The 26,829-nt window shown below is 44.0% G+C and overlaps 1 protein-coding gene across 3 annotated transcripts; it reads right to left on the bottom strand.

The window, feature by feature from the left end:
• Positions 1-36: 36 nt before the first annotated feature.
• dachc (dachshund c) lies at positions 37-26,236 on the bottom strand. Of its 3 annotated transcripts, none has more exons than XM_030106873.1 (11): positions 25,435-26,236; positions 17,728-17,837; positions 14,926-15,036; positions 11,210-11,388; positions 9,522-9,642; positions 9,250-9,378; positions 3,973-4,169; positions 3,231-3,381; positions 1,915-2,043; positions 1,637-1,747; positions 37-588 (listed from the first exon to the last, which is right to left on the bottom strand). In XM_030106873.1, the coding sequence occupies exons 1-11, from the start codon at positions 26,028-26,030 to the stop codon at positions 551-553; spliced, it is 1,872 nt and encodes a 623-aa protein (XP_029962733.1). In that variant the 5' UTR covers positions 26,031-26,236; the 3' UTR covers positions 37-550. The 3 variants fall into 3 exon arrangements, with proteins under 3 accessions (XP_029962733.1, XP_029962735.1, XP_029962734.1); XM_030106875.1 differs by having other exon boundaries at positions 1,643-1,747; XM_030106874.1 differs by having other exon boundaries at positions 3,231-3,378.
• Between the last annotated feature and the right edge of the window lie 593 nt (positions 26,237-26,829).

Here is a 26,829-nt window from a genome sequence, read left to right as displayed (position 1 = left end):
CGCAATTTAATAAAAAGGATTTGTATTGTTTGTATTGTCAAACTGCACTACTGCATAACATACACAATACAAGTCATTTACTGACTGTACAACATGCCATTATGATTCTCTTTTGATAATAACCAAAATGATGACTATATATATGTACACGACTCCTTTACAAGTCATATTCATCACTTGTGTCCAGACAAACAGCACTGACAGGAGATTTAAAAAGAAAAAAAAAAAAAAAAGTCCAAAACAACTATGATCATTTGTATCTAGCGTCTAAAAAACTTTGATTCAAAGAAACACAGTCAAACACAACATCAGAATAAAGTACGCTTCCCACTACGGCTGAGATTTGTTAATAAATGCAATAAATTAAAACAGGAGAACAATGGAAAAAAGTTCAAATGTCGACCTTGAAATGCTGAGAGGGGTCGTGTGGCGGAGGTGTGTCGGAGCATGCCTGTCGACTGTAAATCTCATAAACAACGGCTCTCAGTCACACCGTCCTCCCATCCATTCATCCGTTCTCTCATTCGTTCTCAGCTCGGGCTCGCCGTCTTCAGTACATCCCGGCGGTCTGCAGGAACACTCTGCCCTCTGGAATCAACACAGATGCTCAAGATTACCAAAAAAATACATTCGAACATTTTTCATTCACAATAGATTTTATATTGTTGGGAAAAGTGTATTCATTCATATTAATATTGACGAGGGGGAGCGCGCAGCCGCGAGCAGAGATCAATAACAATAGAGAAAAATGTTTTTCGGCCTCTGGACCCCGTTTTGGTGATAAAACTTCCTGGCACAAAGGAAGCACATCCTGCCCTGCTGTCTGACAGACAATTCCCCTTTAAATGATTTATTACTGGGTGTTAATTATGCAAATGATGTCCAAACAAACTCGTCATGAGGACAATTAAGACAGCCATTAATTAGTGGCCAGTTCTCTTCTTGCTTCACTGACATTCAATTAAAAATTGCTTTTGAACAAGCGCGCTGTCTGGCGCGGCGGCGGCGGCGGCGGCGGCGGCGCAGCACGGAGCAGAGGTGGGCTACAGCCATGCTCTCCTCTGACGAGGCCGGGCGAGAGATCGCGGCCATTTCTCCGTCTGTCTGTTCGAGACGCCGCACGTGGGATTTTCTCATTAATCTTTTCCTGCGAAGACAATAAAGCTGGCAACGTAAATATATTAAATGCCTGTCTCCATTAAAACGGCAGCCCCAGTGAACTGTCTCACGCCTCATTTCATTTCCTTCAATTTCTCGGGAGCGAGGCTCCCTGTGAAATCTTCGAAAACTCTTCCAGGAGACTGGTCAGTTAAGCATCACACGCTGCGAGCAGGTGAAACAATAAACTCTGTTGTCCTCGCTCAGTCGATAGGAGCTAAATAAATCCTCACCAGCGGGTAGGACACTTCTGATGTTTTTACACTGACGTGAAACTTCTCGGTAGGAGAGAATTCACCGTTTCTGATTAGAAACAAACGTGCTTGTGACGTTATTGGAAGAATACATTTTCAATTCTTACTACATCACCTAATAAATCACATCTTTATCAAGTTTCTGTGTCATCAATAAGAAAGTGGTGTCTTGTTGTGACATTTGAACCGTTTAAAAGAAGCGGCGGCTCCGGCCGCTCGCACACCTGTACCTTGTACTGTCGTCTTGCCGTCCAGCCTGTTGTCATCATGATTGCTCCCGTTCACGTCCTGGGTCACAGACTCTGTGTGGGGAGGGGCCGCCGATGATTGATGGCCTGTTGTTTGATCATTAATTAATAAAGACACTTAATTAGAGGCTAATGAACAGTCAAGACTAAGCCGCGCTGATGACTTGGTGACATTTAGTATGAAAATGAGAATTGCGGTGGATACAGCGAGTTTTAAGTGAAAACACAGGGAAATATACGACAGGTTTCCGTACCGGTGTGTGTGTTGGTGGTGTGCAGCAGGCTGTGCTCGGCCTGATCACGGAGTTTGACCTCCTCCTCCAAAGCCTCCTGTAGTCTCCTCTTACTCCTCTTCTCCTTCTTCAGACGCTTCTGGATCAGAACTGAACAGAAAAATAAAAAAGACAAGATGTCAGGAGCTTGTTGGGTTTTTTTTTTCTCTCTCTCTCTTTCTTTCTTCGTGACCTCATTTGAAACTATTGTTGAAGGCATTAGTTTATTTTATTTCTGATTGTCTCTCAGCTTTCTCCACTTCCCGGATAATTTACATCAAGAGATTTGAGCCACTTTGAAGCTATTCTGAGCGAGCAGTTCTTGGTGTACTGTTGTGTTTTCTCAGGGAACGAGAGGCCGTTCAGCGAGTGGCGTTACAATCAAAACAACATTCTGAAATATAAACTGCGGTTTTGATCTGCATCAGATCTGAAATGGAGCTAAAGGTAAAGGCCACAGTACACGGTTCCAATCAGGTAAGTGGAACATCTGGTCTGTCTTCGCAAGAAGGGGTGAAGATACCACTGTGTCTAATGTCTTTTCTGGAACGAGACCTTCAAGAGTGCTGAGTGACACAAACTCTCTGGCATCATCAATCTTCATAAAATTCATCTGTGCTGGCTAACTTTGATCCAGCCTCGTGTGTGTCTGTGGATTATTGATGTTCCACAACCTGCCCGTTGGTTCACCACAGGGAGGAACAAGCACGACTCAGGCCTCATTTTAAAACAAGGCAAATGACTGTGAAAAATCACCCCAAAAATATTTAACGTAAAGCAGTCATTGCTCTCTGGCACAAGCTTTTTTCTTTTCTTTTTTTTTTTTTTCCCACCTGATTTGACCCTCATCAAACACGCTGTCCTTGATTGGAATCTGCTCTGACGGCACTGTCTATGACAGCTTCTGTGAACTTGCCAAACTCGATTTAGTTTGTAGTTTACTGCCAAACTCAGTCTAATTCACCTCTGCAGCTGCTTTGAGGGGTAATACACAGTAGGTGTCCTCACTTCCTTATCTGATTTTCAAGTTAATGGACGTCCTGTCAGTCCAGAAGTGGATTAGACAAGCCTTGTTTAGCTGCACAGCAGAATTGTCAGTTCTTAGATGTTAGAATCCACACCATGCCAGTGTTAATAAATTCACAAGGGGAAATGTAACACTCTAATCAACACTTGCCAACTGGAATAACTTCCACAGGGGGGGAAAAAAAAAAAGCTCAAGTTCGCACACAGTTGTTTTTTAATGAGTAAATCCGAGCACCGTGGCTCCTAAATCCAGAGCGGGATGCGACGATTACCTCTGTTTTTCTGCTCCATGCTCAGCTGTCTCTCCAGGGTCTCCCTGAGCTCCCTCTCTCGGACCAGCTCCAGCTTCAGCTCCGTCCTCTCCAGCTGGTCCTGCTTCTCCTGCGCACGGGCGTTTTCTATGGCGACCCTCAGCAGACCCTGCTTGGAGACACACAGACGCACATCGACAGGTTACACACTGAAGAAGAAACCTTCGACTTTCTTCTTTTTCTTTTTTTTTATGACACTTTTACAAAGGCATCGTGTTTTTAGATGTTTGAGATCAGAGTAATTTATGAGCAGCAGTTAATATAATAAAAAGGATTTAAGTCATCCAACTGTGAAAGAAAAAAAGTGACAAGCGTGTCTTCTTCAGGCTATATTTTTGTCTAACATTTTACTTTGCTAATAAATCTGATTTTTAACATCAAGAAAGTCTTTTTATTTTTTATTTTTTTTTAATGTTACAGGCTAAAAATTAAACTGCCAGCCCGCCAGGGTCACGCCAGGTGAAAAACATGCTTATGTTTCCCTGTGAAAGCCGAACCAGAGAGGCCTCTCATTGTGGCTGAGCGACAACAAAGACGTGTAAAATCTGAGAAGCAGGTCAGCACACGCCCATGCTAATCACAGCACATCCTAAATGTCTGCCTCCTCTGCTATTTGCCATTTCAGGAAATCCCAAAGAGTGGCTCATCTGCCTCCCCATTCATCTTAGAGTATAATAATAATAAAGCCCCGGCAGAGCCTCACCTGGATGTTTGTGAGCAGGGTCTCTATGGAGGACAAGCCTTCCGGGAAGATGAAGGGAGTGTGGTGGAGACCTGCTGGGAGCTTCTGTCCTGCAGGGTAAGATACCCTCTCGCAGCCCTCCCTGCCTGACGGGGGTTTGGAGTAGGCTTGTCGATCACAGCCCTCCCTGGTCGTCTGGGCGGCCAAGGAGCTGTTATCTGGAGGGCAGAGAGACGGTTTGATGTCTCGTCAGTAGGTCTGACGCGCTCCCGACTGAATCGGTTCGCCGCGGCGAGCTCGTTCCCCCGTGAAGGCGCTCCCGAGAGCGCCGCTCCACGTCCGGAAGTCACGTTCAGACGCCGAGAACAAAATCACGAATAAATGTGAGCACAAGACCTCATCACTGACATTAACTGATAAATTAGCAATAGAAAAGTAGTGATCGAGATTCAGAAAACACACGCTGAATAAATGAAAATCAGTGAGTGTGTGACAAAACTTAAAGTTGATGTGGATTTATACTACAGACACTGTGGCTGTAAAGAATTATTAAACTTTTTATTGTTATTGTTTCATTACTAGTTAATGATTTCTTGCAGAAAATATGGATTAAAGTTATAATAAATCCAAACTGCACTTCAGTAAAACTAATAGTTACCTTCCTAAATATCAGCTTTATAATATTTTTTCAAGAGAGAACTGTTGTACAAACAAATTTCTAACCTTTATATTTCCAAAAGCAAATGAAGTTAAGCTGCAACAAAGTATTAAAAACATTCTTAAATTGCTACTTTCTTCTCAAAGGTAACATTTAGGATTTGATAAAAATGAATGTGTTCAACTGAAAATAAACTGAATTCAAAATAATTTATGAATCTAGTTCAGTTTGGTCGACTTGTGTAGTCCCGTAGTGTTTATATGAACTGTTTAACAAGAAGTCAGAGTGAGACTTAATTTCCACACATAAACACACTCCCATCTGATCAGAATTTGACTGAGCACACACCGCAGGGTAAATATTGACCTTGGGGATGTTGCTAGACAAAAACATCCGTAACTTTTAATAGCTTTCTCTGGAGCTTCCAACCATGTCTTTAGGCTGGATTAGTTGTTATCCCGTGACCTGAGAAAACAGGTAATTATTTACCGTTAGAAATACTTCATCTTGAGATACAGTTGAAAGCTCAGGGAAAAGTCTGTGTGGTGAACCTTGACAGCTGATATTTTTAAACGCTGACAAAAGTGTTGTCAGCAACGCTGTTGTGAAGGATTGATGCCGAATGCGTTTGTTGACCTTTGTTGCTACCCAGAAGTGACAATTTGTGATTACTTCAGCATATTTAAGGAAAGGTGTCTTTCGGTTATTAGTGCTTCACTTGTGTTGTTTTTGAAAACTTTATCTAAATTTTTGCTTTTAATCACAACAATTGGCTGCTTTAACTTCCTCATTTTTCAAAGTGTTCATTAATCATGCTTTAATTCGAGTAATCTTTCAAGACTAATGATAGATTTTTTTTGTTTTTATCACAAGGGACAGGCATTACTGAGATGAAAATAATGGAAATAAACAGAAATAAAGTAGAACTTAAATTGGACAACAATTTGTCTTGATCTTCCATGTTTTCACTTTGTGCAACTTTGTTTTCTAATTAAACACATTTTACAATTTTTTTTTACATTTAAAAAAATGTGCTTGTGTCTTGCCTTCATTCTACATTTGTTGTACAATTCAAATTGGCTTGTTGCTGAAAAGGTAAGAAAAAAAGTCACCTTGCCTCTCTTTGTCCTGTTTTTCTTTTTTCTTTTGTGTAACACGCATGTATGGTAATCTCTTATATTTATTATCTTCTCCTGTGTGTGATCAGTCTCCTCTATCTCTCAGCAAACTGCTTACCTGTTTATCATAACATATATTTTTTTAAAGCATTCAGGTGCCATTTATTTAAAATCCACATCTTACATATCGCAAGATTATTTATGTGGTCAAACTACAATGCAAATTTCCAGCTTACTATAACATTTATTTAATTTCTTGTAAACACATCAAGCCCAACAGTGAACGGGGGTTTACACTAATTGCTGTGTGCAAGTGCATGCAGGCACACGCTAAAGTCCAGGTTTGGGGGTTTTAAAAACGTGGTTACCCTTTATTAGATGGCAGTCTGCCTATTGATAATGCATCACAGCTTGACATCTCCCATAAAAGCAGCTAAGAACCTGCATTATGGATGACCATCTGTTTGTAAACCTGAGAACTGCGTGTTCCCGATTCGCGACAGTGAGGGAGATGAAGATTAGCCATTTTCTGCATTTTTTTTTTCCTTCCCCTCCTTCCTGCGCGCATCAGGCAGTTGCTCACTTTATGCGTTTACTGTCATCCGAGCCACTGAGGACGGAGACGTCCTCGGAGTCCGGCGGCTTATTGGAGCAGAGACGAGTGTGAACGTGCGACGTGATATCTGGCACTTCTCTCGGTCTGTGACAAATGACAGTGTTTTCTCCACTTAGCTGACCACAGCATCTTCTGCTCCAAATCCACCCACCTTCCCCTACTCCGCCTCGGCCTCACGTCTTGGCAACTGTCACATTCAAGGTGTTTCACAGATGAGAAGCAATACCTCCCCCCCCTCCTCCTCCCCTTTCTCCCTCTTTCTTGCTAAAAGCATTGCTCTGTAGAGAAAGGTAATTAGCAGGTGCTGGCGAGCTCAGCGGAGGGCATCCAACTACACTCCTGTGGCTCACATACAGACGCGCACACACACACATCCGTAGCCGCTGAAGTGCGCAGTCAGCAGCGTGGGCTCCCCAGGCTCCTTGGATGTGACTGATCCTTTATTGAGTTACTGTTTTACGCCTACTTTACCTCGCACTCACACACATACACACGATTGGCATAAATACACACGCACACGCGCGCGCGCGCACACACACACACACACACACACAGCTGCCAGCTTGTTTGATCATTTACCCATCTCCCTAACCAAGGTCACTGTCTGTTTTTCTCTTTTCTCCCAACTTCATCTCTCTTTTTTCTCCCCTCTTATTCCTCTCCCACCTGTCCCCAGGGCTAATGAACTTCACCACGTGAAGACTGCCAGTCAGCGGAAGAGAACGGAAAGGGGAGGGGAGGGGAGAGAAAGAGAGATACAGAGAGAGAATAAAATTCTGCTGATGTTTAGTTAATGGGAGTGAGGTGTCAGGGATGGCCTCTGATCTTTGCTGCATGGATACGTTGTTCAAAGACCACTGAAACAGCACACACAGCCAAAAACGGACTCCTACACACACACACACACACACACACACACACACACACACACACACACAGGCACAGAGATTATCATATATTGGATTGACAGAATGACAGCATTGAAGCGCTCTTTGAAACTCCTGTTCAATCCACCATAAACCTCTCCTGTGATGTTCTAGGTCAAACACAAAAGCTTGCAATCCAGCAAATGTACATGCGTTTCATTTGCATGCAGGAAAATCAATTGAAAATCAATTGCATAAATGCAACGTGTGATGCATGGCATTCACGTCGTTGGTGCCATCACTGCTTTGTCAATATGTTCACAGATACCTGACAGCATCTGAAACCCTTACCTGGGAGGCCTTTGTGATTTTTAGATTCGATTACTGAATAATGCGATCCGGTATTAGAATACATTTACACATGCGCGTGCACGGACAAACGCAGACAAACACACCTACAGACAATCCCTGCCCCTCTCCGGCTCTCTCTCTCGCTGTAGATTTCTGCTGACTGTTTGTCCTTGAGCAGTCCTCATTAAGCTAATGCAAACCTCCCTGACAGAGAGAACCAAACAACTGACGTTGCAGCGCCGTGGCAACGCGGGCCCTAACGACAGGGAGGCGGTCGTTATGCAGATGAGGTCCAGCTGAGAGCGCGGGAGGCCGCCTGGCTCGTTAGGCCGCGGCCCGGCAAATGGCTCGCTAATGTAACACCGCTTCCCGGTCTAATGGAGTCCTGTTTTGCAGAATTATTTGTCTTTGCTCGCCGCGGGAAGCCGGCAGGCCACTGACAGCGAGGAGGACGAGGCGGAGAGGAAGCGGAGTGAAAGGGCAAGGCCACGAATCAGCATCGACCTGTTACTGATATTTCTTAAGAGTTGTACTCTTAAAAACAATTTTTCTTTGGAAAATGAAAAATGTCAGAGAAGGTTGCCCGCAGTTCCCGCAGGTTTTGAAAAGTGAGAGTTGTGACTGAGATGGATGGCTCGGGCGGAAGCTGAATGCTTTTTGTTCTGTATTGACAGACTTTGTTCAAAGGCAGTTGAGCTGGCTGAAAAAAGCATTACTCATTAATAATGATTAAATGATTGATGACTGGAATAGGATATTCTAAGAAAACTGACCTTTGAAGTGAGGCTGACGCTGCAATTTAAAGTCTCGGACCAACATAGAAGACAGCTCACTGTTGAGATTGGATGAATTTAGCAGCCTGCACCTGCATTAAGGTGACATTTGGGTGTGTGTGTGTGCACATGTTGGCCCCGCTAACCGCCCAGTCTTGGCAGGATCCATCCTTTAAAGACGATGACGGACTCAGTTCATGTATTAATGACTGTCCCACAATCCTGATTACAGTCAGCTGAGTGTGTAGGAAGAATGTTAGTTTACCACGAATGAAAAAACAACTCTTATCCAAGAATCAGCAGGTAAGAAAAAAATCAATTTGATGCATTAACTTGATGTTGAAGTAAAACGTGATCGAATGATAGGAAGTACAGAGAAATTAATTTAAAAAAAAAAAAGCAAATGTTTCTCAGCATGCTTCATTCCATAGAAGTTATGTGGCACAATTGTGGTACACAACTAATAAGGAAGGTTAAAACTGGTATTCATTTGGGTGTTTTTTAAGTGAAAAACTTAGTAAAATACTAATTTTAAGTAGAATTTGTGTAATACATGAGATGCAGACAGATTCAAGGACATGAAATCGGACTGTGTAAAACAATGAGTGTAACAGGTTGGACAGAACTTTAAGATTTGAGATTCACTACATTCACCACAGAGGTTCAAAAACATTGTTAAAATGTAAAACAGAAGCACGTTTGACATGGGAGATGTAGTTTAAAACGAATTATCAGTGTGTTTACGCAAGACTTTTAATTTCTCTTTGAAACAATTAAATAAAAGATAATTCCACTCTAAAATGACCATGTGAACACCTGAAATCTTTATTCATGTCCCATGTCAGTCCCATGCCTGCACGTGTGAATGCTGCCATGTCCGGGTTTCCTTCATGAAAGGACTCATTTGGCGTCCCACCTCTGTCAGCGTGGCTCCTCTTGTTCTCCTTGTTGAACTCCACCGAGGCCACATCTCCCTCTCTGGCTCCCGCCATCAAACCAGGAGAATGTCCCAACACGCTGGGCGGCAGGCCGTCATGGAGCGAGTCTGGACGCCAAAAAATACAAGCATTATTCATATGTGGGGAATACAGACGGAGAGAAGGGCTTTCTGCTCAGTGCAACAGACACACAGTCAACATCAGATGGATAAAACTATGGGCAGATTACAAAATGAGGGTAGGTACGTACGTGTGGTTTCTGCAGTGCGTTCTGTGTGAGATGGTGAGCTTGACACACTGCTGCTGTGATTGGACGACAGCTGAGCTTCCTCAAGTGAAGGAGAAGGGGACGGGCTGTCAAGCACTCGTTCCTAACACACACACAAACACACACACACACACACAGGAAAACTATGTATTATAGTCACAAATCAACTCTTACAACAGAGTGTTGGAAAAAAAAGATATACGAGCTAAAAGAAAGTATTGCTCTTCATGTCTCAAAGTGATTTCTGATTGAACTTTTGTCTGAAATTAATTATTAAAAAATTAATAACCTCAAAAGTGGGTGACCAAAGTGCTAAAGTACTGGGACACTGCAGCATTACATCTGTTTTTAGAACTGTTTATTTTATAAATATATAGATTTTTTGCATTTTTGAAGATCAGCACACTTGGAAGTGGGGTTAAAGATAGGAGGTTAAACAGAGAGGATCCTGCTATTTTTTTTTTTTTGCAAAAAAAAATCACTGTTTTATTTCTATAATTATAAATTACAAACATAATCACCAATACCAAAGGGTAGGCTGGTGGACAAAACATGTATTAAGAAGTCAGAAAGTTTTGTTGGATATTGAGGCTTTTTTATAACAACCCCACAAACCAACAGAAATTCCTCTTTGTGGAGGAAATTGGACCATTGCCAACATTCAGGTTTCCTCGCAATAATGAGTCGCGGTGAACATACAAAACATTAAAAAAAAAGAAAACACACGACAGTTGCTGCTAGTTTAAACTATTACTTTATACTGTCATGACTAGATGTTCTGATGCAATCAAAAAGAATAGTTTTTCTTTCACATGTGGAGCTTTGGGCACAAAAAAGTAAAAGAGACTTGCAAAACTTCAATGGCTGAGAGATGCAGGGTTTTACAACTCATTTTTGTGCAAAAATAATATGAGAAACACTCTTAACAGTTACTGGACTAAATACTGCCACATATGGAGAAGCTGGCTTTACAGGACACAATATCCTCTTTACTGCAAAAATATATACATACTTATATTGTTGGAGACATGGAGCAGCTTGTAAACATGCTTCGGCATTCTTTGATGTTTACAGGAAAAGTTGGCTCTCGTTTGAATAAGCCTCGTAAACCATCTTTGGGATCCAGTCCAATGTCTTAAAAACAATGGTCTGCATCGTTAAAATTATGACCGGAGACATACAACTTCCTGCTACTGATGAGGACATGATGAGATATAACACTCTGAGGTCTACATTGTGAATTTTCTTTTTTTTAATGCGTAATCCTTTCAAAGCTCCTTTAATTAATCCTAAAGGTGAAGCCACGGGAGTGTTTTTAAAGCAAAGTGACCAACTTGGCTAAGAGGGTTGCAGCTTCTGCCTGTATGTGCAGGCTATCTAAAAAAAACATGCAAATAGATGGGAGACTGAAGTGAAGCCAGAGGATAACTCATTGCATTCTGGTAGCAGTCCAGGTTTTAGATATCCACTAGTGGGCTCTTAATGACTTTTAGTCACAGCTTTATTCGTGGGCGTAAATTAAATTGTCTTGAAATGTAGGTGTGTAGATGTTTAAAGCAGGTTAAAGACGATCAACTTGATCAAATGGGATTTTCTGTCTTGATGTCACTCTTTTTAGCCCTTCGTGGCCTCGCGCGAGCGCCACCGGGCCGGCGGGCCACTGAGTTCACCTTAATGACGGAGGTGGGCGCCCTGGCAGGGGGGTTGGCGTGGAGCTGCGCCACGTTGGCCATGCTGGCCAGCGTGCTCAGTCGGTTCATCTGGCCCATCGCCATGGAAACGGAGGCCGGAGCCAGGCTGGCAGGGATCAGAGGATGTGACATCATCATGAAGGGCAGCTGATCCAGAACTGGGGCAGAGAAGAGTGGCAGAAGGAAAAGAGCACAGAGGAGAAGGTAAACACTGTAAGTCTCACTGCCAAAGGTGCAAAACGAGGGATTTTTTTTTTTTTTTTTGGTCACATTCATAAGATGAAAAAACAAAACAAAACAAAACAAAGATGTCAAGATGTCAGGAAATTCTCAACAAGATAAAACAAAGTGTAAATTGTTCCTAAATGTGGCCTTCGTGAAAAGTGTGCAATAAAAAAATCCTTTGTTATTCAAAAGAAGGTGGAGTGAAGCTTCCAATGAAGCAGGTCTTACTCATTTATCATGTTTGCTGCAGATATATTAATCCATCCCAACTTAAAAGCATGATATTGTTTACTGAAGTGAAAGCTCACAGCGCCTCCGATGACAGGACTGGATCCTGGACACCAATATCAATCTCTGCGTTGTAAGAATTACGTGGATGACTGCTCCGCTTCTTCAAAAACAACTTGCGTGCGGCGCCGAGTGCCGAATAAGACGAGGGGGAGAACGCGGGGAAGGGAGGGGAGTGGCAGGAGATGCGGCTGCGCTGTAATGAGCAGGACGAGCGTTTCTCAAAAGACATAAAGATCGCCATGGCCTCGCGAGTGTCATCTGGCAAAAACACAAATCCGACCGCACTGGAATTTAGAGGGGGGATATAGAAGTTTTGCCGCGATGCCCCAGAGCTCTTTATTACAATCCCGCACAATTTGAGCAGCTGAAAGTGAACTCTTATTATCTTGGCCAATCTGTTGTTCGCACTCCTCTCTTTAAGACAAGCATCCACTATCTTTAAAGAAAATCCTTCCTCTCAACAGCACCCCGGTGGGCTGCTGCAGTCTTTCTATTCATGAAACAAACAATCCTGTTGTGGGGGGGGGGGATGACATAAATATTTATCATTTAATAAAAGGGAAAAACAAAAACAAAAGAAACACAGGGAGGAAGTGGAACAAAAGAAGCTGATGGCAGTCCTGGTGCTGGGCCAGCAATGCACGCTGGGTAATTATAAACACAAAGGAAAAAATCTTGGACTCTATTCTGCACAATTGTCACAAATAATAGAACGAGTGCATGGAAACAAAAAAAAAAAAAAGGCTAACCAAAGAAGAGAGATGAAATAGAACAAATAAAAGGAAGGAAAGAAGGAAGGAAAGAAAGAGAGCAAAAGGCAAACTAAGAAATAAAGGGTGAGGCGTTGACTTTATGAGCGGGGCTCGCTGGACATATGTGCAGTGCTTTGTGCATTTGGCAGATTAGTCTCTCACTTGCCCAGAGCAGAAACCAATCCAAACAAAAGATCTGTCTGAATGGAGCTGAATAACCAGATGCTCCGAAAATCAACCAGCAGCCAACTCCAAATATCAAGCCTTGGTTAGGAACCAGCGCTCCACTTTTGTCACCCCGCTCTCCCCCCCAACCCTCCACTGCCTCCTCTGAACCCCCCCCATCCCTCTGTAATTTCATTTTCACTCTCATTCTCTCTCTTTTCTTAACTCCAAACCCCCCCCCCCCCCCCACACACACACACACGTTCTCTGCCCTCCCATCACTTTCTCTTATGTTTCATTAAAAAACATCAAAAGTCAAAGTGCCTCTCTTATGTTTATCCAAACAAACCATTACTGTAAACAAACAGTTACTGTAAATTTCCCAGAAGATCTTGTTAAATGCAGAAATGGCTGCTCCCCGCTCTTCCCCGGCCCATAAGGTGTCACACTCAGCATTTGTGAGTGTGTGCGTGTGTGTAATCTGAGATTGCCTTTGTAGTGGTTAAAGCTCTGGTAGGGGCCTATCCTTCCCATAAGGCAGTGGGTGGCGGTATGGAAAAAACACATTGCGCGTATGTGTGTGTCTGTATGTCTGCTGCGTTTTTGTGTGTGTGTGTGTGTGTGTGTGTGTGTGTTTCCACTTGACTCTATCATTAACAGTGATTAAGCTTTACAGGTTTATAATAGCTGGTGGTAACCATGCCACCTAACTGTGCACAGATGCTGGCAGTCGCAACTGAGTGTATACAATGGTAAACAATGGTGAATACTGGGAGTGTTTACAGACACCGGCGCAAAGAAATATTTACAACTCCTGCTGCCAAAAAACAAAAAAAAAAAAAAAAGCAGTAGCAGGCTTGAAAACACGGCGAGTCCGCTCCTGTCTCCTTGTAATTTTTTTTTTTTTTTTTTTTCCTCGAAAAACACAAGGACAGTTTTTCATTTCTGCCCTGCAGCCCGGCGCTGTGCGCCACATGTTAAGTGTGCGCGTGTCCCAGGTTGATAGCGTATTCCACACAGACCTCCATAAGCCCTGTCATCTGTCTAAACACACTGATGTCGCTTTAACCTGTCGATAACAGTGGGGGCGGCGTGTCCGACTCGCTCGCGTGTGCGCCCTCGTGTTTGCGTGCGTGCACGTGCGCGTGCGCGTGCCCGTCCCGCCATCGATTGTCCACCGTTTGTCGTTTGCATTCAGGATAGTGAATTAGAGAGAAGACTATTGATTTGGCTTCAGCCTCTCATCTTATTCATCTCTCTATCATCCTGGTGCGCTTACGCCCCGTCCAGCTCTCCCTCACACCCGGGGACGGCGGTTTTATTACCATTTGAGCAAAAAATGTGCACGTGCAAAGAAGAAGAAGAAGAAGAAAAAAAAAACACAAGGTCCCATAAAAATTCACTTATTACTCGACCACCTCACGGAGATAATTATATGCTTTTTGGGAGTATTTGTGCTGCTGCATGGACTTTGCTTTTCTCATTTTAACATATTTGTTCTAGGACGTACAGCTTAATTATGGATGCACATGCTCTTGGACACTTTTACCTGCACATGTAATTAGTGGCCAAAGGGATTTGACTCTATAATGAGGTGATTCTGTCTGCTTTCCAGAAGCAAAACGCTTGAAATAACAGAATGGAGTTCACTCAACTCTTAAATGCAAAAAAAAAAAAAAAAAAAAACCTTTCCTGTAAACCCTGATTCAATTTCGCTCCATATGACAGATATCACAGCCTCGCAAAGCATGACTAATAAAGCCGGATCTGGTTTGCACTCACTTGATATGATGACTAATGAGTACTAATAAACTGCCAGCGAGGCCACAGGAGCAGATGACCAACTGTGTTTTCACAAAATGCTTCTTGAATGGGACAAATGTAAACACTTGCTTATTTAGTCATGTATCACCACCTGAGAAAATAAAAACTTTCAAAAACAAAAAAAAAAAAACCTACGTCTGCTATTTATATCAAGATTTATTGGATTGCCTGACCCAAATATTTGTCTGTGAAACTCATGTGAAGCCCTGACTCGTCTCTGCCGCAGTTTGTTTGTAGTTCGCCATCCGTCAGGAGAAACGTCGCGTCAATAGAGGTGATGTCACATCCTGCTTTTAATCAGATTGCTTTAGTTGCGGCGCATAAACACAGCTGCTCGAGTCGTGTCATCTTGGCATCGCAGATGTGTCACGCAACGACTCACGCGACCACAATCAAGCCTTTCTCTGCATGTGTGGCGACAAAAGCGACGCGACTCACCCAGACCGGGGTTGTGGTCACCGTTTTCACCGTTTGGCCCGCCATGTTGCTGGTTGCTGTGGTAACTGGCCATCGCCTCCAGCTTGATCTTTTTGGCCAGGGCAGAGAGATCTAAGACGGAGAGAGAGAGAGAGAGAGAGAGAGAGAGAGAGAGAGAGAGAGAGAGAGAGAGAAGGGGAAACAGATATAGAGAGGAAGAAAAAGAGGAAAAGAAAGAAAAAGAATCAATAAGAGCCAGATCAATGGCCCCCGGTGGAGGATTAGAGCAGTGGGTAGGCAGGAGGTTGTCATGGGAAGACAGAGGCCAGCCATTCATTCTGACTGCACCGCTGCACTGGCCATTTAGTCTGCCAGGGAATCGGCAGTGATAGGAACAAGCCAAGACATTCATCTCTCCCACACAGGGATATCACATCCCACAACACAGCACACAGGATGACACTCAGCCCCAGCAGCAGCTCCACCTTTTACCCAAAGAGGACTTCTTTATTTATCAGAGCAAACTAGAGACGCGCACCCAGCAGCGAGGACGTCCACGGCCATTTTAACAGGAGCTTCGCAAAATCTGCCACTTTATAGTTGCATCTTGAACCGCAGACGATGGTTTGACCTGCGGAGCAACCTTTAAAACAGAAAATTAAATATCTCTCGCACTAATACAGACAAACATGGTGAATTATTAAAGTTGGAACAAACCGCACAACTGTGCAAACACCACCGAGGAAACACAAACAAACCATAAGTCTTAATTTCCTGATCTGAGATACATCTAAACATTTAAAACAATCACTACTGCCAAGTGTTTTTTTTTTTCCTCCCTCAGACAATGAGCGTCTGAGGTGAATAGTTTGTCTGCCTCAGACGCTGACAACCACAACAAATTGTTCTTTTTCTTCTCATCTTCTCTCCTCCTCTCTTGTGCCCTCTCCCCTCCTCTCCTCCCATCCCCTCTCCTTACTTTACCTTTTCAAATGTCAGCATCACAGCGGGACATAAGCCACTGTGTTGCGCGTGTGCATGCGCGAGCGTACCGGGGCGAGAAAGAGAGACTAAGGAGGATCACATCAAAGATTTTCCCTGCCTTTTACGCTCAAATGTCCTCCCTCTCTCTGTCTCCTTCTCCCCTCTCATGTGGCCAGTTCTAATCAGTAGCGCTGACATTGCCGCCGTGCCCTCTCCTTTGGTGGAAAAAGACTCTTTTCCCACTGAGAAAGATGCTCTTGAGTGCTCGCACAGACACAACACACACACGCGCGCACAGACACACACACACAGGAGCACCTTTGAACAGTGAGAGGAAGCGGAGGCTAATAGAAAATGGCTTCTTTTGAGGCGGGGAATGAAAAGATCAGGTTGCAGTGAAGAGCACAAAGCCAAGGGCAACTTTGAGAGTGGTGAGGTGCCAACAATTACTTTTCTCCCTTTCCCTTTGCTACCACACACACACACACACACACACACACACACACACACCTGTTTGCGACAAAAACAAGCAGCTTATAGCCTTAAGCAGGCAGTTGTCGACTGTTCCTAGAAAGTCAAAAATATAAAAGTAAAATCTCCGACACACAGCATGTGCCACCGCGTTAAAACAAAATACTGACACTTAATTCATTCTTTTAAAGAAACGCTCAATTTTGTTTTACGTTCACAAGTTTTACAGTCATGAACTCCACAGTTCCTCACTTCATTTATAACATGAATTTCAAAGAGGTTTCGGAGGTCTAAAGATTATGACTCTCACGCAGCTTAGCAGAGGACTTTGTGTACTTATAATTCAAGAAAAAGGACCAAGCTTGCAAGTTATGGGTTGCTTTTCATGTGTCAGCAGTGCGTATGCTAATTTTATTAATCAACACTCACCGGTCACCTCCCCGAATCCCACCTCCTCATGCTATTGATGAAGGGAGTAAAAATGTGTCATCGCAGAAGAAAAATGGAGAAAAGTCCCGTATATCGAAATCTGCATAAGCAACCTGTTCATCAGTTAAACTGATGGGATAACTCGACCAGTTGCAGATCACTGCTGTGACTTCCTGACAAGTGAAACGATGCGTTCAAGTTTATCAGGGCTGCTCGACAAAGTTCCACTCTGTGAAACAGTCTTATGGAGCCGTAGAATCGACTTCTACAGCAACGTTTGATTCTAAGTTTGAGTTTTAAGTGTGAAATAATGGTCAGTATGTAGGAATGTACTGATTGTGCTGATTTAGTTTATTCAGTCATTCATTCGCCTTCTCCGTTTATTTTTAAATTTCCACAGGTTTAACTTTTGCTCCCAAAAAACTGCACACACATGTCAGAGTCAGCTTTTTTTTTTTTTTTTCCGGGGAACCAGGAAAATTACAATCTATATTTGTTCTCTTTTCGATAATTCCACTTGATGTTTTTAAACTCCCACGGGGCGTGATCAAAGGCTCTAATGTGTCACTGTCTGATTATTCATCACTGCACAGGCAGATTAAAAACTTCAAAAAACATTCTTTCCAGCAAGATTGATTGACTCTTTATCATTAATAAATAATGCAGGATATGGGATGCAGCAAATTGGAAATTTGTCAAAACTGGATGTTATGGCAACTCAAGTTAGACAATGCCAGTAAAAATAGACACTTTAGTTAAAAAAAAACAAAAAACCCCATTAAATCTCAATTTTTTTCACACTTATAAATAAAAGATCCAACATGCATCCTGTGTTTGATGACAGATTAATTGGTATGTTCAATCTCTTCATGCACTTGCATGATCTTGTTTCTACACAACATAAGCAATGTGTATGCATGGTGAGTCCTGGGTGGTCACCTGCAGGAGGCATGATTCCAGCGTGGATCAGACCACTGTGAGACAGCATGTGGTGAGTCCCGCCCTCTGTCACACTCTGCAGCCTCTTGGGCGGTCGTCCAGGCCTGGAACTGGAGGCAGAAAACACAGGCTAACGTTAGTCATTAAGCAGTTTAATACTTTACCCCCCCGAGTCAGTCACTTCTTCATGCTGAGACTGAGATGGGTGGCCTGGGTTAGAGAAAGTGTCCTTCAGTCTGTAAACCTCTGATCCTGCTAAAGCATCAACAAGCAAAAACACTGAAACCTGACCGGTTCCAGGAAGGCTGCTGTACAGCAAATCTGACCTCCCTGTGGATACGAGCAAGCAGAAATGGAGTTTCCCTATGGCATCAATAAAGCACCTCATTACGGTTCAGCTTACTCATTCATTTGTTTGCTTATTAAATGTGTTTGCTCGCCCCCTTCCCTTTCAATCCTCTCCTCATTTGGCCATTCATTCCCCTTTTCCCGCCACGTCACAAATTTCTCCAAAAAAAAAAAAAAAAGCCAGTGACTGCAAGCAGATTTGCACTGATATGTGTGTGTGTGTGTGTGTGTGTGTGTGTGTGTGTGTGTGTGTGTGTGTGTGTGTGTTTGCACGCCTGCGCTGGTTGCGTGCGTGTGTGTGGTTTGATTGAGCCGGGCATGCTCAATCAATCCTGGAGGAAGTATGTGAAAAGCTGTCAGACATCACTTTGGCTCTGACTAAACGGTGTGAATGTCCTGACAGGGGAAATGACACGGGCCACATCAGGCTTAATGACAACCAGCGTACCTCATCTCCTTTCATAGCAGCCTGACATAACATGAGTCTGTGGGCAAGTGTGCCTATGAGTGCGTGTGTGTGTGTGTGTGTATGTGAGATATTAAAACACAGAGTGAAGGAAGGAGATAAAGAAGGAGCAGAACGAAGAAGGAGGCGATGGAAGTGAAGATGAGGTATTGAGAGAAAAGGATGAAGGGAAAAGTATAAGGAAGGGAGACTTTGAGAGAGTGAAAAAAAGGTGGGAAAGAGTAAAAAAAGAGAGAGAGAGGGAGAGAGAGATAGACTAGCAGCAGCAGCTTCCTAGCGTGGGGTGTCTTTGAGCAGATTTTAATTAGAATCTAATCCAGCCGTCATTAAGGCCCCATAAACGAAGCTGTCAGTCAGGAGATTAATGGCGCCTCATTTGCATATTGCATATAATTCATCAATTACCCAGCAGAAAGGACCAATCCCCTGTTGACACACCCACTGGCTGAGAAGGGGGAGATGAAGAGAGACAAAAAGACAGAAAGATTGTGTAGTCACTAACTGTGGGAGAAAAACAGGTAGCTTGTGCATGTGGGTGTGTGCGCACACCAGTACGTGTGTGCGTGCATGTGTGGGGTCGTGTCTGGCTTGTGTGTGTGTGTGCGCCTGTGTGTGTGTGTGTGTGTGTGTGTGTGTGTGTGTGTGTATGAAGTGTTCAAAGGTTAATTTGATGAGCCGATGAGCTCCACAGTTCCTGCCCTCGGTTTTAATGAGTTGTTATTATTGTCTCTTATTATGGGCCCAGACCGACTGGGATGTGACAGCTGACATCAGATATCACACACACACACACACACACTCACACACACGGAATGACACACACACACACACACACTGAGAAAAAAAATTCAGGTAGATTCAATATAACATGAATGATAAAGAGCAAGAATGTGCAAGTGGGTTGAAGTTTGTGTGTGTGTGTCTGTATGTGTGTTTGAGTGTGTGCACAAACGTGCGCGTGCATAAACTGTTGATGTGAAGATTGAAGTGCTTTCAAATTGCTCAAAATGTTTTAGGCATGTGCGTAGCGCTGCATACTGGGCTTAACAAAAGCAGGAAATGTATTTTTAGGATCCCAAGTTCGAAGGTAAGGCGACACAGTTCCACAGCGACTGATGTCGAATCACCTCGGATGAACGTACGCACGAGCACGAGCACGTGCGCGCACACCTATGAAGACATGCATGAACACACAGACATGCACAAACACATGCAGAAGTGAACATCAGTGGGGGGAAATAAATACACAGAGACCAAAGACTGTGGTTGGTTTTTACTGCCGCCGCTTCCCTTTCCCTTACTACTGTTTATTTGCACACACTAATTAATGGCCTGTGTGTCTGTGGGTGTGTGTTTTTGGAAGCTAGGTGTGTTTTGTGTGTGTGTGCATGTATTTGTGTATGTTGCATTTTAAGGGCGCATAAAGAACTGGCACCTAATTTTGTGTTTAGTCTGCAAGTGCGTTGATACATCAAAGTGACCCGTGGAGGGAGGTCTATGCGCGTGTATGTGTGTTAAGCATGCAAGTGTGTTTTGTGTGTGTGTGTGAGTGTATGTGTGTGTGTGTGTGTGTGTGTGTGTGTGTGTGTGTGTGTGTGTGTGTGTGTGTGTGTGTGTGTGAGGTTGGAGAGCACCGGTTCCCTGAGGTAGGATTAATGAAAAAGCCTTTCATGGAAAAGTCATCAAGCTGAGGGGATGGAATGAGAGAGAGGAGGGGGGAAAGAGAAAACAGTCCATTGTGTGTGTGTGTGTGTGTGTGTGTGTGTGTGTGTGTGTGTGTGTGTGTGTGTGTGTGTGTGTGTGTGTGTGTGTGTGTGTGTGTAGAGGAGGGGGTGTATGGCTTATGACCTCTTTGTCTCAAACTTTAATTAAAATCTCACCCAGACGTCCTCCCTCATGCCAACGCTTTGGCCACACACACGCGCGTCCGCACACACACCAACACACACACACACACACACACACACACGGATGCACAAACAGGCACAATTTACTTTTTCCTTTCTTTTTTTTTTTTAAAGAAATGTTCGGTATGTTGAATTTTGCCCTCCAAGCTTTCGCGAGTGTGTGTGTGTGTGTGTGTGTGTGTGTGTGTGTGTGTGTGTGTGTGTGTGTGTTATTTTACCTGAAACATGAAACGCCAAACATGGCAGCTGGAGCTTAGCACAGGTGGAACAGAAACAGAACACAACAAAGATGACAGATCTCTCTCCTCTTCACGAACATGCATGCGCACACACACACACACACACACACACACACACACACATAAAAACACACATGCAGACGCAAACACACGCACACACGCTGTGAGGGGAAAGAGAAATGTAATGAAAGAAGAGGAAGTGTTACAGTCAAAACAGTGGAACAGCTACTGGCTTGGAGGGACTGAGGTGCTGATAGGTAGCAGCTGTGTGTGCGTGTTTATATGTGTGTGTGAATGTGTGTGTGTGTGTGTGTATGTGGGGGGGGGGGGGGGGGGGGGGGGGCAAAGAGGAGAACTTGCTCAAACAAGATTTTGTTTGGAATATATTAGCAGCGGTTTACAGCTCCCATGCTCCCATCCTTTCAATCTGTGTTTATCACATGGGTTTGTATTCGCCGTCACGGTCCAGTTTGATAAATCATAACGTCGTCGCCGTTCGCAGGAAGACTTATGCTGCTGGTTAGGGAAGGCAGGGAAAGATTGATGTTGTGATCTTCCTCTCAAATTGAAGGCCGGAAAAAAAAAGAAGAAGCTTTTTGCACCATTGTTATTAGGAAAGCCTGTGTGATGATGTCATGAAAGAAGCAGACAGGACAGCGCACACACACACACACACACACACACACACACACACACACGACTTTTGATCATGGCAAAAAATCTGATCTCCTACACTGATACCGTTTCACATTCCTCAACCACATTCCAGGGTCAACACGATGTCAAGACCGTGTGTGTGTGTGTGTGTGTGTGTTTGTAAAAGTATGTGTGCGCTCCATTAAAAGCTGTCACAGTGGAAGACATGGAGGCCCTTTCTATCTCATTGTGCTCGTCTCTATAAAACATCAAAAGAGCGCAGAGGTTAGAGTTGAGCGAACCACCCCACCCTAATGCACACTTTGAACACACATGAACGTGCACACGGCACGCACGCCTCCTCGCCGCTCACACTGACAGTGAGTTATGGCGGAGGGGCTCTGCTTTGAGGGGTCCACCTTCTCACGAGCACACACACACACACACACACACACAAACACCGGCTCAATGCTGTCAGGGCTAAATTTGCCGATAGGAAACACAAAGAGAAGGTTTTTGTTGCGCTCTTTAGGTCATTTCATCTCGTTTAACATTCATCATTTCTCTCGGTTCTTCTTTTTTTTTTTTTTTTTGACATACAAGAAACACCTGCTTCGTGTTTTGCTCTGCTTCAGTAAATGTGTCTGGTTGTAAGAGCTGCGAAGAAACACATGTGGACATGGAGTGAGGAGAGTTTTACCTCTTAAGGTGTCTGGGCCCGTTTTGAAGTGCAGGGGTTTTGGATTTTCTGCTTTCACTCCTGCATAATTGAGCTCAATGGAATTTTACTTGCGCGATTAGAAAATTAGAATTCCAGCAATATGTCTTCCCAGGAAATGTGACCTTGGCCGTCATGTTCATTAAAGTTACACAACATCAGCAGATTCCGTGCAAACTAATTCTGTAGAAGAAAGTGGCTGAAGAGGGGGAAAAAAGCTGTTGTCTTCTGGGTTAACTTAAGTAGCTTCATGAATTTTATTCTTGAAAAGCTGTTGTTGAACTGCGTGAAATATCTCTTTTTTTTTTTCATGGTGCAACATCACAAATGACATTTACTGGCAGGCAAAAATATGAGACTACATTTAAAACTCTTTGAACTACATATATCAAGTGGAAAATGTGATTTTTTTTTTTTTTTTTACTTTAACTCCAATGCATGTCTATATTTTCAGGTTTTGTTTGTGAAACCCTTCAAAGAACAAACGTAAAACTCAGCGACATTATTGTACATTTTGCTTTGTCTGGGACGAGATCTCGTTCCTCTCTGTGCTTCCCTCCTTTTCTCATGTGACATGGACAGAGAGCGGTCACAATATGTATAAGTTAAAAAAAAAAAAAAAATTCACACACCCACACCCACACAGGCATACACTCTGACCAGAGCGAGGTATTTGATGTGTGTTACTAACAGAGAATGAAACTGTTCCTTTGTGAGCGAGGAAGAAAAGGACGGAGGATCAGGTTGCCTCCTACACGCCATGTTCTCTCTGTGGAACTAATGTCATTTAGCAGCAAAGCCAGCAAACACACAGGCGTGACCGTGTGTGTGTGTGTATGTGTGTGTGTGTGTGTGTGTGTGTGTGTGCGTGAGAGAGATAGTGAGTGACAGTGTGTGTTTCTGTGCCACCTATGCATGAATTATAACTAAGAATTGAGTGAGCTTGAAGTCGGCCCGTCTTCTTGGTTTGATGAGTCAGTGGTCAGAATGTGTGTGTGTGTGTTTGTGTCTGTGTGTGTGTGTGTGTGCATGCACGGCAGGACTGAAAGAGACAAAGAGGAGGAAAACAATGATAAACAGAGGACATTTTGGTAACAACTGCTTCAAAACATTTTTTTTTTTAGTTTAATCTCAAAAAGGGACCAATGAATAAACAAAGAGACAACAGAATAAACAGCAGGAATGTGTGTGAAACGGTGTGTTCGTGGTCTTACACGATCAAACGGGGCAGTTATTTCTCTCCCAGTCTGTCTAACTGTGCTGAACTGGAAAATAATAAGTGATGGCTGTCTTAATCAGTAACAAAAACCTCAGTGAGGCTTGACGCCGTCAGAAAGTCATAACATCACATTCCTGGAGGTGTTCTTGAAACTCCTAGGTTCGGCCGGCCAGTCGCTCTGTAACGACACCAACGTCGAGTCCCACGTTTTACCTGCTCGCTCCGTACACACACGAGTAATTACGCGGAAACTGGCGATGCGGCGGGGCTGGAAGTAATGGCTATCGCAGCACATTTCCAAGCCTTCAGACAAAGAGTTGCACAAGTTGTTTGAAGATTTCAGACAAGTGATGTTTTCAGATCTCATTAACTAAAGGCTGTTTGAGTGTTGTGTGGATAATTAGAGACAGCAGAGGCTGCGTATATTTTCGGGGGGTTGTACAACAATGTTCCCATTAACAGCAGACATGGAGGAAATCCCAAAGCAGCAAGAAGATGCATCTGGATTTTTGGTTGGAGGGCCACAGACGCTTGTGCGCAGGTGTTAATCCACGCACATGGAGCTGGAAGGTGATCCTCACAATAGTTTGTGTCTGTTTGAAGAGTTTGTGGGATTCTCAGCGAGTCAAAGCTTGTCTGAAATCTTCACACCTGGTAATAAAATCAAAATACAGCTTTGGCGAAAAAAAAAAAAGAAAAAAAAAGGAGCTTTATCAAAGGACCAAATGTGGGCCAAGGTAACCCACAGAAATTAAACGGAAAAAGGTGCATACGTCAAAAATGTGTTGCTTCCTTCGGTTGGGGCGTTTATCTAAGTACATCTTGAAGCATCCTCTATCTGCATTTAATGGCAGGTGTAAATTGGATCATTCATGCTCCGAGGAGCAAGGATTAACCATCAAACAATATAAATTCCCCAAACTGAGGCTAATCCACGCTCCTCTGGATTCAAACCCATGCTGTTATGAGCATGTGGCCTGCACAACAGTAGACTCAGACACCAGGAAACCACAAATCCCAGCCAATTTGGGCCCTTTATTCAAACATCTCTGTGGCGTATTGGATTGATGACCCATGTAGTTGGTCACCGGAGTTCTGCAAAACAGCTAATTTACATAATCGCATCATAAATACCGAGAATTCATTTAATCATCTCCTCTGTTCTGATGCTCAGGGCTAAAGAGTGTTGATATGATAAGACAGCAAGTTATTAAGGAGGGAGGAAGAGAGGGGGGGTGAGCAAGAGAGAGAGAGAGAGAGAGAGAGAGAGAGAGAGAGAGAGAGAGAGAGAGAGAGAGAGAGAGAGAGAGAGAGATGAAGGTAGAGAAGTAAAGAGAGAGGAGCGGGAGGATCAGTATGAGAGTGAGTGAGCTTGTCCTGATTTAAGCTGCCGCTTGGGGCCAAATGAAAATTAATTAATTTCTGTGAAGAATCAATTTCTCAGAATGACAGTGTCAGATTCAATGTGTGTATGTGTGAGTGTGTCAAAGAGAAGGAGAATAAAGTGTGCGTGTGTGTGTGTGTGTGTGTGTGTGTGTGTGTGTGTGTGTGCGTGTGTGCCAGAAAGATTATGCCCTATGATAACATGACAAACTTTTAAGAGTGTTTTTCCTATTAGGATTACTAAAATTCATTATCGTCAACAGCATCATCACCATCTAGACGTTTATCATCCATTAAAATGGTAATTAGTCAGAGGGCTGGAGCAGCAGCAGCCTGGAGAATAAAAAGCAGTAAACTTCAGGGCCTCCAAAATAAACAAAAATAAACCAGGAAAAAAAATTATATCAATGAAATTATTTTCACTCAAACTACTTTTTTTTATTTTTCATTTCAAATTGCACTGATTGGGGTTAATTGATCTTGAATTTACTTGGGGGAAAAAGGAGGAATAACTTGAAACAATTCCTGAAAGTTAGAAAATATTTTTATTCTCCATTCATCTTTTTTTTTTTTTTTAATTATGTTAAAGTTGTGTCTTTATTACAATCTGCAGACTAAAAGTGTTCAAAACGTTTGTTAAACACTCTAAAGTTGAGGCTCCTGCCGGTCTTCAGCCTCACCCCACCTGCTGCACCGCCCTCCTCAGACCCGAGCCGGGTCACCCCACCCGAGCCGCTCGGATCCGGGTCACCCCGCGCCCCCCCCTGCGGCCCCCCCTCAGCCCGGCTCACCTCGCGTTGGTGCAGTCGTTGTAGAGCGTCTCGAAGTCCTGCCGGGAGATGAGCTTGCAGCGGTTCACCCCGGGCTGGATGGCCCCGAGCCCCCGCAGCACCCGGACCTGCTCCACGTTGCACACCACCGGGGAGATGTCCAGGCGCTTCAGCTTGGTGTAGACGGTGTGCAGCCCGCCGACCAGGTGCTTGAGGAAGACGTCGAACGCCTGCGGCAGGCAGATGAGCTCCGTGTCTTTCACCGTGAACGAGGCCAGCTTGGCACCTTTCACCTCCACCAGCTTGCACTCGTTGTTCTGCGGCGTGCTCTCCACGGGCGACGCGGTGGCGTACACCGGCTTGGCGCCGCCGGACGCCGGCACGCCGCCGCCGCCGCCGCCGCTCTTCAGCCCGGTGCCGTTCTGCAGGAGGAGGTCGGCCCGGAACTGGTGCAGCAGCGCCGGGTGCGCCACCGGGGGAGCCGGGGAGGACGCGGCGGAGGTGGCCGCGGGCGGCGGGGAGTTGGTGGCCGGGGAGACGGAACTCTGAGCCGGGTGGTGTCCGAGCGGAGCGGCGGGCAGCAGGGTCGGAGCCGCTGAAGTTGCCATAGTGGTCATAGTGTCCCGGAGTAGAGAGCGCGAGGGGAAGTTCGGCGAGAAACTGTTCAGGGAAAAGTAACTTGGCGGCACGCACGAGCTGCTCGCGAGTGTGGACTGCGCATTGAGCGCGCGGAGGAGGAGAAGGGGGATAAAAGAGGAGAGGAGTCAGGGTCCGTGTGTGGAAAAACAGATCACATAGTTGAATCAGAGTGAGAGGAGGCTTGTCTCAGAGCCGGAGATGCTACTGTCACATTATCATAAAGAGGAGGAGCCTGGCTTTTTCTTAGAGAGTGAGAGAGAGCAGCGGAGAGAGAGAGAAAGAGAGAGAGAGGGAGCAAAGATTAGCCCACATAAACTTTGGATAAGCCTATTTGTGAACGCCTAACGTAAAGACACCTTCATATTAATGCCTCTGATGACTCGGTGCGACTCTGACATGCAATCTGGAGTCTTTAGAGCATTTCAAATCTCCATATTACTGTAATCTTAGCCGGGAACTAATAATTATATTGTCCTTGAAAAAAAAAACAGATCTAATTACTGTAATGCTTTTCCTGAGAGCTAAATGTTTTTCATCTCGAAATACGAGTTAATTTGTATATCATCAGAGACTTTGCAAAATAAGATTATCACCAAGAGAACGCTTAAGAACAAATACATGAAGTCTCTTTGAACAGAGTTTGTTCACTACAGGAAAATAACACGTGTTCTGGGAATACCCCTGAGTTTCACCTCAGATCTGCTTGTTGTCAAGTGTCATCTCAGATTCTGCTCAATATTTTCTTTTTTTTTTGTGCAATTACAGTTGTAAAATGTT

Source organism: Salarias fasciatus, chromosome 13 (genome assembly GCF_902148845.1).
Source record: "Salarias fasciatus chromosome 13, fSalaFa1.1, whole genome shotgun sequence".
Lineage (NCBI taxonomy): Eukaryota > Metazoa > Chordata > Actinopteri > Blenniiformes > Blenniidae > Salarias > Salarias fasciatus.
This window is presented reverse-complemented; position numbering and strand designations above follow the sequence as displayed.